At 39.1% G+C, this 20,773-nt stretch overlaps 1 protein-coding gene across 1 annotated transcript in view; it reads right to left on the bottom strand.

Annotated features, from left to right (window-relative positions):
• The window catches only part of TTC6 (tetratricopeptide repeat domain 6), a 248,623-nt gene that overhangs the window by 188,720 nt on the left and 39,130 nt on the right, over positions 1–20,773 (bottom strand). The window contains exon 2 of the mRNA XM_003408458.3: positions 2,021–2,081. Coding sequence (XP_003408506.3) covers positions 2,021–2,081 — 61 coding nt within the window. The remainder of the gene's footprint in view (positions 1–2,020; positions 2,082–20,773) is intronic.

Genomic DNA, 20,773 nt, shown 5'->3' with positions numbered 1-20,773 from the left:
AAAGTTTGGATATATTCCCGGTAATCTAGAAGGCCTTGTGCATGCATAAGTCTGTTCACAGCCCAAGGGCTTGTACAGGTGCCCAGGAAAGACCTGAGAAGGTCCTAAGATTTCACCTCTGGCTGACCTTAAGGCTCTATGCAAGCTGGAAGCGAAGGCTAAGGCAGAGTTGTAAACCACATATCAGTATTAATTCAAGATGGATTAAAGAAGGATTAGGGAGGAGGTGAAAGAGGTTTACTGCACAAATTACATTACTTAAGCTTGTCTTTTGGGGTGTTAGTCGTCATCACCAGTGTTCCAAGGAACTGCCACCTCTAAGTTCTCTTACCTAAGAAACACACTAGGGGTCTTCAAAATGAAATTCCCCAAGCTCTACTCTTAAATATTATGATTCAGTGAGTTTGGAATGGGGTTTGAGAAATCTCTACTTTTTTTTTTTTTTTAATAACTTTTATTAAGCTTCAAGTGAACGTTTACAAATCCAATCAGTCTGTCCCATATAAGTTTACATACATCTCACTCCCTACTCCCACTTGCTCTCCCCCTCTTGAGTCAGCCCTTTCAGTCTCTCCTTTCTTGACAATTTTGCCGGCTTCCCTCTCTCTCTATCCTCCCATCCCCCCTCCAGACAAGAGTTGCCAACACAATCTCAAGTGTCCACCTGATATAATTAGCTCACTCTTCATCAGCGTCTCTCTCCCACCCGCTGACCAGTCCCTTTCATTTCTGATGAGTTGTCTTCGGGGATGGTTCCTGTCCTGTGTCAACTGAAGGTCTGGGGAGCATGGCCGCCGGGATTCCTCCAGTCTCAGTCAGACCACCAAGTTTCTTTTTATGAGAATTTGGGGTCTGCATCCCACTGATCTCCTGCTCCCTCAGGGGTCCTCTGCTGTGCTCCCTGTCAGGGCAGTCATCGATTGTGGCCGGGCACCAACTAGTTCTTCTGGTCTCAGGATGATGTAGGTCTCTGGTTCATGTGGCCCTTTCTGTCTCTTGGGCTCTTAGTTGTCGTGTGGCCTTGGTGTTCTTCATTTTCCTTTGCTCCAGGTGGGTTGAGACCAATTGCTGCATCTTAGATGGCCGCTTGTTAGCATTTAAGACCCCAGATGCCACATTTCAAAGTGGGAGGCAGAATGATTTCATAATAGAATTATTTTGCCAATTGACTTAGAAGTCCCCGCAAACCATGTTCCCCAGACCCCCGCCCTTGCTCCACTGACCTTTGAAGCATTCATTTTATCCCGGAAACTTCTTTGTTTTTGGTCCAGTCCAATTGAGCTGACCTTCCATGTATTGAGTGTTGTCTTTCCCTTCACCTAAAGCAGTTCTTATCTACTGATTAATCAATAAAAAACCCTCTCCCACCCTCCCTCCCTCCCCGCCTCGTAACCACAAAAGTATGTGTTCTTCTCAGGTTTACTATTTCTCAAGATCTTATAATAGTGGTCTTATACAATATTTGTCCTTTTGCCTCTGACTAATTTCGCTCAGCATAATGCCCTCCAGGTTCCTCCATGTTATGAAATGTTTCAGAGATTCGTCACTGTTCTTTATCAATGCGTAGTATTCCATTGTGTGAATATACCACAATTTATTTACCCATTCATCCGTTGATGGACACCTTGGTTGCTTCCAACTTTTTGCTATTGTAAACAGAGCTGCAATAAACATGGGTGTGCATATATCTGTTTGTATGAAGGCTCTTGTATCTCTAGGGTATATTCCTAGGAGTGGGATTTCTGGGTTGCATGGTAGTTCTGAAATCTCTACTTTTAACAACTGCTCAAGTTGATTCTGATACAAGTCATCTGCAACCTACACTTTAAGAAATGCTGATATATATTCTAGCTTCTATGCAAGAAATAGAGCACTATTCATGAATTGTCTCATTGGTCATACTACTTCTCTTATTCAGATATCTAGCAATAATTCTGTACGGGTGTGTTTGTTTTATATATGTTTGATGAGTTTTATACAGTCACCTAATACAAATTGGTTAGCACCACTGATAGGGTACCCATGAAGCCAGGTGTCCAGGGGTAAACTGAATAACATTTGCCATTTCAGTTGCCATTATCCTAAAGAAGAAACCAAAGAAAGAAGAGAAGGACTAATAGGTTTAACAAGAGGGTAAGACCAGCTTGGGTAATGAAATGAGAAGGAACAGAATAGAGAGAAAGGAAGAAGGAAATCAAAAAGTAATGTTTGAAGAAATAAAATCAGCATGTTATCTAACATGAATTGATTATAAAAAAAAAAAAAATTTTTTTTTTTTTTATCTCCCTAACTGAATTATAGAGTGAATAGTACATTTCTACATCTTCCACAGGGTCCAGCAGAGTGCTGAACAAATTTTAAATACCCCATAAATACTTGTAAAGCTCTGGGCAGTCCAGTTTCAAAATCCTGGATACATTTTTCATGTGTTTCACAGAGCACCATCTACCTGTGACATAACTTGGAATCCAGAATTTCAGAGCTGGAAGGAACTTGAAAGATCAGTAAAGTCTGAAGGAAACTGGAATTTCACAGACATTGAAACCAAAGCTTTGAGCACCAAAGTGTGCTGTGCAGTATTTCAAACAAACAGAGCACACGATCCTTCCTCTAAACTGCTACAAGCAGATGGACCAGCAACAGAAGTGGTAGTGTTCCCCAGGCCTGTGAGGCAGGCCTGCTATTTTTTCAGTCATCATTAAAAAAGGAGGGGGGAATCAGGTGGACACTTGAGACTGTGTTGGCATCTCCTGTCTGGAGGGGGGATGGGAGGATAGAGAGAGTTGGAAGCTGGCAAAATTGTCACGAAAGGAGAGACTGGAAGGGCTGACTCATTAGGGGGAGAGCAAGTGGGAGTAAGGAGTAAGATGTATATAAACTTATATGTGACAGACTGACTTGATTTGTAAACGTTCACTTGAAGCTCAATAAAAGTTAACTAAAAAAAAAAGGAGGGGGGAGAGCAACTTCCCCCTCACCCCTCCTCATGCAACCCAGGCTCTCCTCAAATGAGGCTGGCCAAAAGAGCGTTTCTAACTTGTACCCTTTCACAGCCTTTAAACAACTTACTGTGAAGTTCAGGTTTCAGAGAGAAGGAAAGAAAAGGCATTTTGTGGCCATAAACAAATACTTGTCCACACATGTTACTTTCTTGAGAAACTGCCCTGATTTGCATTGACTTTCTCTAGCTTCCCACATGCAAAACCCTGCCGGCACTGGCCTGTAGAATCCTGCTTACAGGCACAAAAATGTGTCAGGGCTGCTTTGCATTCATTCTTAAGCCACATTTGATTATTGTTTTACTAAATATTTTATATGATTGTTCTGGGTGGTTGGACTCTATGTTCAACAGAACTGTCAGTTCTGAAAAATGTGATTTGAAAAGAAACATTTCAAAAATGTGATTTGAAAAGAACTTGAATGGTTGCCATATAAATTTAAACATCAAAATTGCTACAGGTACTGTCTGTATCTTCATAGTTACAGCATCTTCTCCACAAAGTCCTAACAGAATAGTCCATGACTTAAGCCTCTTCAAAAAATGAAATATTTCTATAATCACTTTAAGGACTAAGATGCACCTGGCCCAACCCATGGTGTTTTCAATCACCCCATGTGCACGTGAAAGCTGGATGATGAATAAAGACCAAGAATGAACTGATGCCTTTGAATTATGGTGTTGGTGAAGAATAATGAATATAGCACGGACTGCCAGAAGAATAGCCAGAATGCTCATTAGAAGCAAGGAGGGTGAGACTTCGTCTCACATACTTTGGACACGTTATCAGGAGGGACCAGTCTCTGAAGAAGGACATCATGCTTGGTAGAATAGTGGGTCAGTGAAAAAGAGGAGGACCCTCAGTGAGATGGACTGACACAGGTGCTGCAAAAATGGGCTTAAACATAACAATGACTGTAAGGATGGTGCAGGACCAGGCAATGTTTTGTTCTGTCGTACATAGGGTTGCAATGAGTCGGAATTGACGGCACCTAACAACAACAACATAATTACTGAATGTCAGGTATGATTTCTGCTTTTTGTAATATTATTCCTCTGATAGCTACCCTATACCATAAAGCTATACCCTGTTTATAGAAACAAAAAAAATTATTGAGGCATTCATGAAATGCTTGTATTAACCAGGTCATCTAAAGCATTAAAATAGATGCAATCAGAAAAAATACGTCCAGAGCATGATCAAGGTTATGGTTGGGCAATGCACTGTTCTTTACTCTTTGACATTTATACTAAAGAAGACAATGCAAAATCTAGGCTTTTCCTTTCAAAAGCACACAGAGAAATTTAGGTTAATATGCCTGCTTCTCGGTATCTCCTCTGTCAGATATAACATTCCTATGAATTAAGTTTTCTTTTTTTAATGAATTAAGAACCAACTATTTATTTAGCTATGACCAGCCATGTGAGCAGCACTGTGCTCAAGTGCTTCAAAGCTAGGAATCCAAAGAAATACAAGCCAAGATTCTGTCCCTCAAGAAGTTTACAACCTAGCTAGAGAAACAAAAATATCAAACTTGTCATGTTTATAAAACTACAAAGCAGTATATTCAATCAAGTAAATTATTAAGCACAGGCTCCAAGTTCAATAAGCGTCCAATTTACAGAAAGAAATATGGATGAGTATAAAAATTAGAAAAATTACCCATTCCAATTATGCCATTGAAAAATAAATTTTGGGAGAGCTGGGCCCTTGGAGGTGGGAAAGGGCAGTTCTTATTTCATATCTTAATATAAGACTGCCTAAAAATAGTTGTGTGCCTATATCAATTAATTTTAAAAGGTCTTACACCACTTTTGTTTACTTAGTCAACAGGAATCTATAAAACTAAAACTTCCAAGACACAAACTATTTATGTTTTCTCAAATAACATTAATTCAGAAAAACTATTTGTTTTTGCGGTCCCTGAATCAAATCATAATAAATCAGATTTTCTAAAATGTTCTCCATTGTAAAACCATTCAAAAACTTTAACTGAAATAAAACTCAACAAGTGAATACACAGCTTAACCTATCTTGATATTCAACAAAACACATTTGTAGCACCATTTTCATATCTTATTACAAAAATGCTCTGGTAACCAGCATCCAAGATGGCTACCTATGATCCCACCTCCTGATATTCATGCCCTTGATTAGTCCCCTCCAGCACTGAGTAGGGCTGACCTGTGTAATCAATAGAAGAGAACAGAAATGGTGTGCGTTGCAGCTTCTGCCTTGCTGTCACTTAGATCGCTCACTCTGAGGAAAGGAGGACACTCCAGCAGTCCTATGGAAAGCTTCATATGGTAAGGAACTGAGATCTCCCACCAACAGCCATCACCAAATCCCCAATCTTGTGAATGAGCCATGTAGACACAAATCCTCCAGCCCCAGTCAAGCCTTCAAATGACTGCAGACCCAGACAAGATCTTGACCACAATTTCATGAGAGATCATGAGTCAGTTAGGCTGCTACTACATTCTTGACCCACAGAAACTATGTGAGAAAATAAATGATCACTGTTTTAAGTCACTAAATGTTGGGTTGACTTTTTATAAAGAAATAAATAACTAAAATAGGCTCTAAAGGCAAAACTCTAGCATTTTAGACATTTTGTGGCATTTCCTAGAGAACCTAACATGTAACAATTCTTGAAATCACAATTATTTAGGTAAACATATGTTTTCTTCCTTACTATTTATTGTTGCATAGTTTCTCTTAGCTTTTTACAAAAAAAAATTATTTGAGAAAACCCATTAAAAAGTTAAGTATTTTGCGCTAGATCCTTGAGCAAACCAAAAAGTATGTGCCTTAGCAATTAATACTCCCTTCTTTGCCCTACATAATTATCCCATACATCATGAAATATTGTCATCTAACATTTCATTACATTTGTCAACAACTTTAAAAGAAGCATTCCATGCACCACTGCCACAGTATTTGTGAAAACTACAGAATCACAGAGAAGTAAAGAGCTTATTAAAAGCAGGATGTGTCATAATCCTACCCCCAAGGACATGGCTCTTTGTCTCATTATTAAACAAAGCCAGTGAAAGAAATCCTATAAGTTCCCTCAGAAACACAAATCTATATATAATAGCATTTAATCTATGTTTATATCTTATGCAATGTATACACCATCCTTAGATGAAGGATGAAATTGATATTAATAAAAGAACATTAATAATTAGCCTTCAGTTATCTCTTCTCCATATTAAATTCCAGCTCCTCTAAACTTTTCTCATATGGGTCTAGTAGTAGAAATGCCAGATTGAAGGCAGACTTCATAAGAACATTTCTGAAGCCTCCTAACCTCACACATGATTTAATAACATACATAAATTCTTCAACAATAAAATACAGGGCTTCAAGAGTAAGCATAATTTTATTTACATGATTCAACAAATATTTATAGAATGACTACTAAGTCAGTCCAAGGAATTACGCAAGGTGATATGAGGGATAAAAAGGCAGAAGAAAACCATGTCTTCAGGTTGTTTATGGTCTTAGAAATTCAACATTCATTTGATCTACTAAAATGAGAAAGATAGACTAAGACTTGATTCTGATCTCTTAGGTATTCAAAGCCTAGATGAACTCATATATTGGTATGTAGATAAATAATTACAATCCACATCACAAGAGAGGCACAAGGTAAATTTGTACAAAAGCTGAGGAGAGGAAGGGGCAGATTAAACACTTAGAGCAGGAGGCAGCACTTACTGGAACTGAACACATACAGGAACTGAATGTGTCCAGTAGACACAAAGACCATTTTAAGTAGAGAAAGACTCCTTGGGCCAATTTTCAGGTCCTTTTTCTACATCTGGGGCAGGCACACACGTGCCATTACCACAGATAAGCAGAATTAGAAAGGAAGGTATCTTCACAGTGGTTCCCTTGCTCCCTCCCTCCAGCTCTATTTCCAAGGGATGGTGATGAGCTGTACGATTGTATGTGATTATTTGATCCTCTACAATGGTTTTGCCGACAGCCATCTTCAAATTTGAAAGGGAAAATATCTATTGCTTTAGTTTATATGAAGTTGTAGGAATGTGTAACACATTATGTACATTCTTAACTTCCCTTCACCTACCTTGCTAATGGAAACCCTAGAGGTGTGGTGGTTAAGAGTTCAGCTGCTAACCAAAAGGTCAGCAGTTTGAATCCACCAGAAGCTCATTGGAAACCCTATGGGGCAGTTCTATTCTGTCCTATTGGATCGCTATGGGTCGGAATCAATTTGATGGCAACGGGTTTGGTTTTTTGGGGCTTACCTTCCTAATAATCACAAGCAAGAAAATCTCTGGGCAGAAAATTAGCCATTGTCCCTGAGAAGAAGTTTATTTAAGTCATCACTTGACTCAAAGTTCTTAGTTGAACCCTAAAGACTCCACACGAAAACTACTGGAACTAATATAAAAATTCAGCAGAGTAGCCGGATACAAGACAAACATACAAAAATCAGTGACATTCCTATATAATAAAGAGAACTATGAAAAGGAATTCAGGAAAACAATATTATTTATATAAGTCCCTAAAAAAATTAGTTAAATTAAAAAAATAATAATAATTCTAACCAGGGTGTAAAAGACTTATACAAAGAAAGCTACAAAACACTACTGCAAGAAACCAAAAGAGGCCTACATAAACAGAAAAACACACCATGCTCATGGATAGCAACTCAAAATTGTGAAAATGTCAATTCTACCCAAAGCAATCTACAAATACAATGCAATCCTGATCCAAATACCAACATCATTCTTTAACTTTATATGGAAAGAAAAGAGGCGACAGATAAGTAATGCATTATTGAATAAGAAGAACAAAACAGGAGGCCTCGCACTAACTGACCTCAGAACCTACTGTACAGGTACAGTAGTCAAAACTGCCTGGTACTGGCACTATGACAGACACATTGACCAATGGAACAGAATCGAGAACCCAGATGTAAATCAATCTACCTATGGCCACCTGATCTTTGACAAAGGCCCAAAGACCATTAAAGTGGGAAAAGACAGTCTTTTTAACAAATGGTGCTGGCAAAACTGGATGTCCATCTGCAAAAAAAATGAAACAGGACCCATACCTCACACCACACACAAAAACTAGTTCAAAATGGATCAAAGACCTAAATATAAAACCAAAAAATATAAATATCATGGAACAAAAAATAGGGTCAACGTTAGAGGGCCTAATATACTGCATAAACAGGATACAAGCCATGATTAACAATACACATGCATCAGAAGATAAGCTAGGTAACTGAGATCTTCTAAAAATTAAACACTTAAGCTCATCAAAAGACTTCAACAAAAGAGTAAAAAGAGAACCTACGGACTGGGAAAAAAATTTTAGCTATGACATATCTGACAAAGGTCTAATCTCTAAAATCTATAGGAAAACCCAATGCCTGTACAATAAAAAGATAAATAATCCAACTTAAAAATGGGCAAAGGATATGAATAGACACTTCACCAAAGAAGACAGTCAGGCAGCTAACAGACACATGAGGAAATGCTTGTGATCACTAGCCATTAGAGAAATGCAAATCAAAACTACAAATCAGATACTCTCTCACCCCGACATTACTGGCATGAATCAAAAAAACAGAAAATAAGAAATGCTGGAGAGATTGTGGGGAGACTGGAACTCTTATGCACTGCTGGTGGGAATGAAACATGATGCAACCATTTTGGAAAATGATATGGCGCTTCCTTAAAAAGCTAGAAATAGATATGCCATATGATCCAGCAATCTCACTCCTAGGAACATATACTAAAGAAATAAGAGCCATCACACAAATAGACATATGTACACCCATGTTCACTGCAGCATTGTTCACAATAGCAAAAAGATGGAAACAACCTAAGTGCCCATCAACAGATGAATGAAAAACTACGGTACATACACACAATGGAATACTGTGCAACAATAAAGAACAAGGATGAATTCGCGAAACACCTGACAACATGGATGAATCTGGAGGGCACTGTGCTGACAGAAATAAGTCAATCACAAAAGGGCAAATACTGTATGAGACCACTATTATAAAAACATGTGAAAATGATGGCTACAAGGGAAGGGAGGAGTGGGAAGGGAAAAACACTAATTAGATAGTAGATAAATGGTAACTTTGGTGAAGGGTAAGACAGTACACAATACTGGGGAAGACAGCACAACTTGACCAGGACAAAGTCAGAGAAGTTTCACAGACACACCCCTATACCCTAAGGAACCAAGCTACAGAGCTGAGAGCTGGGGACCATGGTCTTGGGGGATACCTACCTCCACTGCATAACATAGTCTATTAAGAAAGTGTTTACATCTGACTGTGGTGAGTAGCATCCGAGGTCTTAAAGGCCTGTAAGCAGCCATCTAAGATACATCTACTGGCCCTATCCCAGCTGGAGCCAAGGGGAATGATTCAAAGACACAAGGGAAAGGTTAGTCCAGAGGGCTAATGGACCACAACTACCACAACCTCCAACAGACTGAGCCCAGAACAACTAGCTGGTACCCAGTTACCACCACTGACTGCTCTGACAGAAATCACAGTAGAAAAAAAAAAAAAAAAACTATTGCTATTGAGTTGATTCCAGCTCATAGTGACCCTACAGGACAGAGCAGGACTGCCCCATAGGGTTTCCAAGGAGCACCTGGTGGATTCAAACTGCTGACCTTTTGGTTAGCAGCCGAACTCTTGACCACTACACCACAAAGGTTTCCATAGAGGGTCCCAAAAAGAGGAGAAAAATGTAGAACAAAATTCAAATTCACAAAAAAAAAAAAAAAACAGGCTTGCTGGTATGACAGACTGGAGAAACCCCAAGAATATGGCCCCCAGACACCCTTTTAACTCAGTACTAAAGTCACTCCTGAGGTTTACCTATCAGCCAAAGATTACAGACATGTCTATAGGGCCAAGAATAACACATGTGAGCAACGTGCTTCGTAGTTCCATCATGTATAGAAACTAATGGTCAGACCAGCCCAAAACAAAGACAAGAAGGCAGGAAGGGACAGGACAACTGGTTAAATGGAGATATGGAACCCGGGGTGGAGAAAGGGAATGTGTTGGTACATCATGGGGTTGGCAACCAATGTCACAAAACAATTTGTCTATTAACTATTTAACGAAAAACTAATTTTCTCTGTAAACTTTCACCTAAAGCACAATAATTTTTTTTGATAATTTTCAGTTGGAGCTTCAGACACAGACTCCTGTCATCTAGGCAGTGTTGAAATGCTGTCGGGACTCACAGAATCAGTTGGATAATGCACCAGAGAAGTCACAGGACCAAGAAGCAGTAAGCATCACAACAGTCTTTTAGCAAGAATAGACTGGCCAGGCTTCCTCAGGACCCAAAGGCCTAGTATGAATTCTTACCATACCCTTTCATGAACAGACATGGTGTGTTCTTCACTCCACTCTTCACCTCTTGCTCCATCCATGCCTTCTGCCATGTGACTTTGCAGTTCTTCCTATCAGGAAGCAAAGTATATTTTCCTGCCTCTTGGCTTTGGATTCATCCATGTGACTTGCTTTGGTCAATAAAATGAGGCAGAAATAATGGTAGCCAATTCAGAGCCTAGAGCTCAAGAGATCTTGCACATTTTCACTTGCTCTCTTGATCTTCTGCTATTGCTATGAGAAGGGCAGGCCTGGTCTAGCCACTAGTTCCTGGGCGAAAATTGCATGAATGTCCTTGGTCTGACTGTTGGTCCCAGAGGGAAGACACATGAAGCAGAGCTGCTCCAGCTAAAGTCTCCAAACAGCAAAGAGTCCTCAGCTGACCCACTGATGCATAAATAAGCCACTGATTGACTCACAGACATATGTGCAAGCCCAGCATGTATCAACTGACCCCCAGACAATCCACAGATGTGAGAGCTATAATAATACAGTTTTAAGCCATTGAGTTCTTTGTTACACAGCATTAGCTAACCCATACAGCTGATGAATGACATTAGATGGCAAGAGAAAAGGATGAGGCTAGTAAGGTCAAATCATGAAAGGCCCTCTATACTGTCCTGTGGAGCTATGATCAGCAAGATTTTATAGTGACACAATATAATACAAATATCTGGTGAATAAGTAGTGATGGTAAGAACTGGGAGCAAGGAGTTGGTCCTGAAGATGCTGTAAGTCCAGGTGAGAGGTGATGTGGACCTAAATGAAGGCAGTCAGTGCAAAAGAGAGGTCAAAACAAATATTCCTTATTAACTCTCATTCTCCATTTTTTAAGCACACTCACACAGATCAAGGAAAAGATTAATAAAAATAACTCAGCTTTTTTAAATGTAGAACACCATATTGAGTTTAAATGGGATACAGATATGTTTGGGCATGTCTGACAAAGTCAGATGGGACAGACTTCCCCCAAATCTCATTTTCATGAGTATGGACAGTTATTTGGGGAAACATTCCAAGGGATAAAGGAGTCGGGCATGATGAACAGAATACCGTAAGAAAGCCTTGGTCTTCTGAGAGAGGAAGTAATTCTGTCTCACAGACGTCTCCTTGTCCAGCCCAATGGGACTCATGTCTGATTCACAGTGGATATGAGCTGAGGGAGGGGGCTAGAAAATGCAGACATGGGTGCTATAAGTAAAAACTGAAAGGATAGTTTCACTTAACACTGTCCCATAGAAGATGAAGAAAAGTCCTCCTCCCTCAACCCAATCCTCCTTCCCCAACAAGGGCTGACTTATTCAGTAGACTCAGTGGACACAGTGCTTAGGATCCATGATATTTTAAGAGTACAAAAAAAAAAGTTATAATTTTAATTTATTTTAAAACCAGAAGAGAAAACTATAATAATGAATATACAATAATGAATCCAGCCTGGATAATATTTATCTTTATACCAGTGAAGGTTTTTTGTTTTTTTTTTTCACCAGTGAAGTAGTAAAATATGACTTTTTATGTATTATTTATGGTGGAAGGGACCCGTGAAGGCAACAGTGCCTCAGGCCCATGAATGTCATATGGAGCATTGGCCCTAGCCCACAGCATAACTTTGGGGCCATGAGATCCCCAAACTGTGGTGGACACTACCAGGGCAGTGGTTGGGTAGCTATCCTTCCTCCACCTGACATCTCAGAGCACATGGGTAGTAAATGACAAAGGAGGGGCTTTCTTTTATTCAAATTAAGAGCAAACAAGTTACTGAGATATTTTTCCTTGATTCTTCTCTGCAGATACACTACCTAGTGAAACTGATGAAAATTATTTTTAAAACCAACTACTTACAGTATCTGGAAATGGCCCTAAGGGCTTACAGCAAATGAAAAGCTACAAAAATTCCATAAGAAAAGTGAGTCTGTGGTATGTGAACCAAGACTACTCCTTCCTCTCTCCTCTCAGATCAGCGAGATGGAAACTTCTCTCTAGGCTAGAGCAACTGAGAACACAGGACTTCCTCTACCCCCTGGCTCCTGATAGGGGGGCTTTCTTCCCAGGAAGGGCATTTCTCATCCAGCTCCCCAGTCACTGTTGCTGAGGCTAAGTACCAGGTGAGTGCAGTCAAGAAGTAGGGGTTCCTTTCTTCCAACCAGCCCCTACTTGTAGAATGAAGGCTCTCACCTTGGCATGGCACTGTTGAGAAGACCGGAAACTCAATGGTTCTTGCCCTGGCTTAGAAGGCAGTGGTTCAATACAGAAGAAGCAAGCCAAGAAGGCTACGTCCCCCCAACCTCACACTGAGCTCACAGCTCCCAAAGTGGGGGTGTGACTCAGAGAGAAGTGAGCCGTTGTCCCCACTCCCAGCTCCTGAGCTCTGACTCAGAGATTTTGCCATGAGGAGAAGCAGACCTTAAAAGAGATAGTTCCCAATCTCTTCCCAAAGGAACTTACTTCATTTACAACAGAGCATGGAAAGGGTCAAGCATAAGTGGAGGTTGTGGAGAAAGGCCATTGAGAGGAGATTCATAGATTGAATGAAGATACAGGCTAAACTGTAGGCCAGCTGGGGAAAAGACAGCTGGGAAGACTCCTCCTGGATTCAGAATAAATATCAAACAGTGACCTCAGGAACTATTTCTTTAAAGGAGCCCAAATTTGATTGGATTAATCTGTAGAGCAACTTATGCCCTAGAGCACTATTGAAACTACCTGTGAGAGTGCCCAGATGTTAGATCAGATTTAATAGAAAAAGACTTCAAAGTGCTGATCTTTTAGTCTAACCCCCTCATTAGATGGAACTCTAGAGTTAATTTTCATGGCAATTCTTTGACTCTCCAAGTCAGAAACAGTGGCGCAAATGCCACTGTTTTCTCAAACCTTTATACCGTGGCAAGGTATGTCTGAAATAATTGGCATAACCAATGAAATTTAAAAGTTGAAATTTGATAATATAAGTAGGCTAATTAAGAATTTATATTAATACTTCAAATCCATTTATAAGGTTTGGTAGTTAATCATCATATAATTCATATTTCAAAGAAAATTAAATTCAAACTGTGCAACACAATGATTACAGTTTTGTAAAACTAAGACCCAAATTTTAAAATGGAAGCACTGATACAGCCTTCAAATATCATTGTTTCCTTAATCATTTTATTTTATATACCTTTCAAAACTGAAAGTGAAATAAAGACCTTTTCAGGCATTTTACCATATTCAGGGTGTTATTAACTGAATTGTACCTTCCAAAAAGATATGCTGAAGTCCTAATCCTTGGTGCCTATGTATGTGAACTTGTTTGAAAACTGGATCTATGAAGATGTTAGTAGTTAACATGAGGTCAGACTAGAGTAGGATGAGTCCAAATTCAATCACAGCGGTGTCCTTACAAAAAGGAAAAGACACACAGAGAGAAGGGAAAGACAGCCATGTGACGATGCATCTACACACCAAGGAACACCTGGGGCTATCAGAAACTGGAAGAGACAAGGAAGGATCTTCTCCTAGAGTGGACAGAGAAAGCATGGCCCTGCCTCTGCCCTAAATTCACATGCCTAGCCTCCAGAGCTGTGAGGCAATAAATTTTCATTTTTATAAGACACCCTGTGTGTGGTGTTTTGTTACAAACCCTAGAAAATCAATAACCACGGATTTTCTAAAAATAAAAGGCGAGACAAACACAAAATGCCCACACCTGAATCACCACCACCACATACACACTTTCAAATAACAACGGCCACTGTCCTTGTGTTCTCTCCATTACTCGAAAGAGAAAAACCTGATCACATAAAATGATTTGACAGGCTCATTTATAACATAATGTAAAGCAGGAATCAGTAGGTAATGGCCCAGGGACCAGATTTGGCCCACTACCTGTTTTTGCTTGTTTTACGTTTTTAAGTGGTGAAAAAAAATTGAAAGAAGCATAATATTTCATGATACATGAAAATTATATGAAATTCAAATTCCAGTGCACCTTAATAAAGTTTTTAATCTAATCTAAAATAATTGTGGAGGCCATCTAAGATGCATCAATTGCTCTCAACCCACCTGGATCAAAGGAGAATGAAGAACACCAAGGACACAAGGTAATTACGAGCCCAAGAGACAGAAAGGGCCACATAAACCAGAGACTACATCAGCCTGAGACCAGAAGAACTAGATGGTGCTTGGCTACAACCGATGACTGCCCTGACAGGGAACACAACAGAGAACCCCTGAGGGAGCAGGACAGCAGTGGGATGCAGACCCCAGATTCTCATAAAAAGACCAGACTTAATGGTCTGACTGAGACTACAAGGACCCCGGTGGTCATGGCCCCCAGACCTTCTCTTGGCCCAGGACAGGAACCATTCTCAAAGCCAACTCTTCAGACAGGGATTGGACTGGAAAATGGGTCGGAGAGGGATGTTGGTAAGGAGTGAGCTTCTTGGATCAGGTGGACACTTAAGATTATGTTGACATATCCTGCCTGGAGGGGAGATGAGAGGGTAGATGGGGTCAGAAGCTGGTGAAATGGACATGAAAAGAGAGAGTGGAGGGAGGGAGCGGGCTGTCTCATTAGGGGGAGAGCAATCGGGAGTATGTAGCAAGGTGTACATAAGTTTTTGTGTGAAGGACTGACTTGATTCGTAAACTTTCACTTAAAGCACAATAAAAATTTTAAAAAATAATAATAATTGTGGAAACTTGTTTTCTCTCTTGTTACAGGTCCTTGTGTAGCACAAATGGTTTATGCTCGACTACTAACCTAAAGGTTGGCAGTTCAAACCCACCTAGTAGCACCATGGAAGGCAGGCCTGGCAATCTGCTTCCATAAAGATTATAGCCAAGAAAACCCTATGGAGCAGTTCTACTCTGTAACACATGGGGTCACCATGAGTTAAAATCAACTTAATGGCAATGGGTTTGGTTTTTTGGTTTATACTTCTGAAATTTTTGGAATATCTTTTGCACTTGTCTTCAGTTTGCCATCCACAAAAGAAAATTTGTGTTTTTTATTCAGAATGGTTTTACTCCAATCAAAATGTTCACCTACTTTATTCATAAGACCTTGCTCGGAATGACATGTGATTGTTTCCAAAAAATACAACCTACACCCAAGGTGAGATACTTGACAAGGGATAAGCAAAAGAATGTGCTGTGAGCTATGAGAGCTGACAATTATTGAGTCCTTACAGTGCTTCAGGCACTTGTGGACATTTCACAAACACTGTTTCACTTAGTTCTCACCACAAATCCATGTGGCAGTTTCTATTATTATTATTCCAACTTTACAGGATAAAAAAAAAGAAAAAAAACTGAAGTGAAGAGAGATTAAGAGTCTAAGACATGCCACTTTCAGTTGTGATTTGGTAGCAAAGTCCCTTATTAATGCTATTAATGAAATATTGGATGTTGGTAATGTCAGATAAATGCTTCTGATTGACTTTGCATTTCTTGGGACTCCACAGTTTTACTTCATTATCCTCTATTGGCTCCTGTTCAAAGTATTTGAGTCCCTTCACAGTGCTGAGTCATGCTGAATAAGCCTGGGAGGGGCTTCTAGGAAAGTAAAAATATAGAACAGGAATATCACATGCCTTCATTACAGACATAGAAGAAAGTTCAAGGGAAAGGAAAGTTACTTCAAATGGACCCAAAGGTGGTTCTGAAAGGAGAGATTAAGCCTGGTTTGCTGTTCATTCCCTATAAATTCAAAGTATTGGGGCTCATACTAATAGCATGGTAGCAAAATACCACTAATATAGAAATTCAAACATGAAGTTTTATTTTAGAGCTGCTGGAAATAGCTCAAAATGCAGAAGGTTAAAATTAAAGTAGAAGAATTAAGATGAGAAACCATTCAGTTTACTTAGAATTTTTTTCTTTTTTAGTCTTTCATCTTCTAGGCATCTTTCAGATTCTCTATTTGCTTAGACAAACATATTTATCAATTTATGTTTTATTATAAATATTTATCTTTTCAGTATTAAAATTTAAGAGTGGTATCTGGTCACAATTCTTGGTTATCCAGTCGTTATGTCAAAATCTTTTGACCTGCTACACTAGACAAGCGAGTGATTCAATGGCTACCAGTGAAGGTTGGTAGCAGTGACTGTAACACATACCCTAAGAGCAGCCAAAACAACTCATTCACAGCATTTCCAAACCCACTCATATGGAAATGAAATCCTACACTTGGTCAATATGAATTTAGAATTTATTTAAGGAGCAAGTGGATAAATGACGAAGTAAAATCTCCAGGTTAACATTAGTAGATTACAGTCAACTGTAAAATCTAGCTTTATTCCCTAGGGATTTGAAACAATTTTTCAACAACTCAAGTATCTGATTTACCCAGCTTTCTGGAAGCAGTATTATTTAAATCAATTAAACTTTTGTCAGGATACCAACTGTCTTAGTTACCTAGTGCTGCTGTAACAGAAACACCTCAAGTGGGTGGCTTTAAAGAACAGAAATTTATTTTCTCAACAGCTCAGGAGGCTAGAAGTCTGAATTCAGGGCATGGCTCTAGGAGGAAGTCTTAGCCTGTTTCAGTTTCTAGTACCTGCCAGCAATCCTTGAGGTTCTTGGGCTTGTAGATAAATCTGTATCCATCATCTATCTTCCTCTCCCCCCAACCCCCTCCCATGCATGTCTCTGCATCTATTCTTCTCTTTTTATAATTCAAAAGTGATTAGCTTTGGGATCCACCCTACACTTGTATGACCTCATTAATATAACAAAAGAAAACCCTATTTCCAAATAGGATCGCATTTATAGATACAAGGGCCAAGACTTCAGCACATTTTTCGGGGGGGTGGGGAGGGATATAATTCAATCCACAACACCAACTATATATTTTCTCTTAAATTCATGAAACTAAATGAAAAAGGAGAAAAATTATCTCTGAGCTGCTCTATCCTCCAAGTGACAGTTATGTCAGTTCCAACTACTATCTTCTTAAAGTTATGTTTAATATCTCCTCAATAGAAAGAGGATTTTCAGAAAGCATATAAAGAAAAAATTATTTTGGACAAGCATTAACTACAGGGAGACACTGTTTTAGATAAACACTCTTTCTAATTGAGAAAATATACATTAAAGTAAATTTACTTTGGACATGAATTGATAAACAGTAAGAACCTCACAATGTATTCTAACAAAATGTATTCTACAAGATGGTTATTTATTTTTGTGTCTTACTATTGCAATGCATACAGTTAACTGCCAGTATATAAATAAAGGCACACATTAATAAACAACAAACGTTGAGAAAGTGACTGTCCTGTAAATATTTTCTTATTATTTTATCAACAACACTTTATGAAGTGTAATCATGTTTTATAAAAATGAAAGCCCAGAAGCAAAACAATTCATACTATGGAAACTCAGAAAGGTTTAAGAATTTGAGGTACCAAACTCCAAAATTGAGGGTTCAAGTGGGGCTGAAAACAGACTCCCTACATTCCCCTCCATACAACCAAAAACTCTCTCCCACACCAAAACAGACAACAACAAGTACTGAAAATAAAACATGCTAGCAGGAGTGAATACTTCAATACAAAAGTAAGACACTAAAATTGACAAAATTCTCCCAGAACAAAGAAGAGACAATGAGGAGGAAAATAAGAGAAATATATAAAAATAACAGAATCATTCCAGGGGCCCAACATCCAAATAATACGAGTTCCAGAAAGAGAATTTAAAAAAAAAAAAAAACAGATGGGAAGATATATTAAAAGAAATTTCCCTGAACTGAACGATTTGACTTCTTTGAATGAAAAGGCCACTGAGGGCTCACCACATAGGAATGAAGAAGGAAGCCAGTCAAGGGATGTCATAGTGAAATTTCAGAACACAGGATAAAAAGCTTTTAAAAAGAGGCAAAAAGGTCACTAAAATAAGGAACAAAAATTAGAACATCATTGGGTTTCTCACCTACAACCACGTATGTGATAACAAGATGGAACAATGCTTCCTAAATTCTGAGGAAAATTATTTCCAACCTAGAAATCTACTACCAATCCAACTTTATATTACAAAAAAAAAACCAAACCCACTGCCGTCAAGTCAATTCCAACTCATAGCAACCCTATAGGACAGAGTAGAACTGCCTGATAGAGTTTCCAAAGAGCACCTGGCAGATTCAAACTGCTGACCTCCTGGTTAGCAGCCGTAGCACTTAACAACTACGCCACCAGGGTTTCCAACTTTATATTAAATGAAGCTAAAACAACAAAATTTTCAAGCATGCAAGATCTCAAAAAAAAAAACTTTACTTCCCATGTACCCTTTCTTAAGAAGCTACTAAACCGTCCAGTCAATTCCAACTCATGGCAGCCCGGTATGTGTCAGAATAGAACTGTGCTCCATAAAGTTTTCAATGGCTGATTTTTGGAAGCACAGGTAGTCCCTGAGTTACAACAAGGTTCTGTTCAGATGACTCCGTCGTAAGTCATTTCTGACTTAAGTCGAATACTTCTTTTTTTGTTTGTTTGTTTTCGTTATTACTGCCTTTTATTATCAGTATCTTTATAAACCCAATCTTTGTCTTTGGGGTTTGGAAACAGTATATATAAACTTAAAGATATATTTTAATACATACATAAAAATTACACAAATCATAAAAATTTACTCTGACAATTAAGAAGAGTTGAACGACGTTGCAGTGGAAAGTTCTGAATCACCGTGGAAAGTTCTGGATCATCTGGATTATCCCTGGGAATAGGTATGGGGCTTCTAGTCAGAAAATTCGTGAGAGTTGTCTGTATGGTCCTTTTCTTTATTTCTACATATTTTTCACAGTAACATCTCATTGCTTCCAAATCTATCAACTTCAGCATTTGAGTCTATGTTTTCAAGCAACTGAAGACCCTGATTTAGTTTAGAAAACTAAATCTACATATCAGTGTTTTGAACAGTAAATCATAAAACTGAACATCTGCAAGTTAACGTGTGAGAATGATCAAACCACCAAAAAACAAACCCAGTGCCATCGAGTCGATTCCGACTCATAGTGACCCTACAGGACAGAGCAGAGCTGCCACACAGAGTTTCCAAGGAGCGCCTGGTAGATTCGAACTGCTGACCTCTTGGTTAGCAGCCATAGCACTTAACCACTACGCCACCAAGGTTTCTGTGAGAATGATAACATCAGCAAATTATGCTCTGCAACATTGTATGTAGTACATATTACTAACCCTAAGCTGTACAAAAGCAAAAAACAATGGTCATAAGTGTGGCTCGTCCTAACTCCAATACGTTGTAAGTTGGAGACTACCTGTAGATTACCAGGACTTTCTTTCAAGGCACGTCTGGGTAGACTCAAATCTCTAACCTTTTGTGTAGCAGTTGAGCTCACGAACCATTTGTACCACCCAGCAACTCCTGAGAAGCTACTAGAAGGACAGAAAACCAAGAAAGAGGAAGATATAGAACCCAATCATGATACGATAACAGTAAACGTCAGGGTCACAACTAAGTAGCAGGCCCAGAGAGCAATTAGTACAGAATGTACTAGAAGACCAAAGGGCTCCAAGAGAAATGTCTTTAAAAAAAGAGAGAGAGAGAGAATATGAGAGATTTCCTGATACGTTTGAACTATAAGAGGAGATGTACACTGGTATCAAAGAGTGTAGGGATAAATCAGTGATGCCTACATAGGATATTAGGGAACCCCTGGAGGGCAAAAATGGTTAAGCACTCCACTCCTAGCCAAAGCGTTGGTGAAACAAATCCACCCAGGGGTGCCTCAGAAGACAGGCCTGGTGATCTGCTTCCAATAGATCACAGCCTTGAAAACCCTAGGGAGCAGTTCTACTCTGCACACAGGGGGTCACCATGAGTCAGAATCGACTCGATGGCAGCTAACAGTAACATAGAAAATTAAGTAATTTTTTTAAAAAGCTTTGCAATCACTAACTCGAGGAAAAAGTGATTATTCAAGAAAGGAAATGTTACATGTGATATTTACCTGCATATAATATTCCACAGTACCAAAAATTATGGTTAACTGTACTGGGAGGAAGGAAAAGGGAAGTGTATGTACCACGGGGTGAAGGTAGGGAGAGGTGTAGCAAAAGCACTAAATAGTCATATTCCATAAAAGGATATCAATAGATGCTGTCTAACATGGGGGAAGTCCAGAACTATCAGTATTAAAATATGATTTAGAAATATAAAGATATAAAATAAAATAGCTAAAAGTTTTTTTTTTTTTTCATAAAGTTGTTGCCTATAGAGAAAAGAAAGAAACCCTGGTGGCACAGTGGTTAAGAGCTTGCCTGCTAACTGAAAGGTCGGTGGTTCAAAGCCACTAAACACTTTGCGGGAGAATGACGTGGCAGTTGGCTGTCGTGAAGATTATAGCCTTAGAAACCCT

The sequence above is a fragment of the Loxodonta africana genome, chromosome 10 (assembly GCF_030014295.1).
Source record: "Loxodonta africana isolate mLoxAfr1 chromosome 10, mLoxAfr1.hap2, whole genome shotgun sequence".
In the NCBI taxonomy this organism is placed as follows: domain Eukaryota; kingdom Metazoa; phylum Chordata; class Mammalia; order Proboscidea; family Elephantidae; genus Loxodonta; species Loxodonta africana.
Note: the sequence above shows the minus strand (reverse complement) of the source record. Positions and strands in the feature narration are given on the sequence as shown.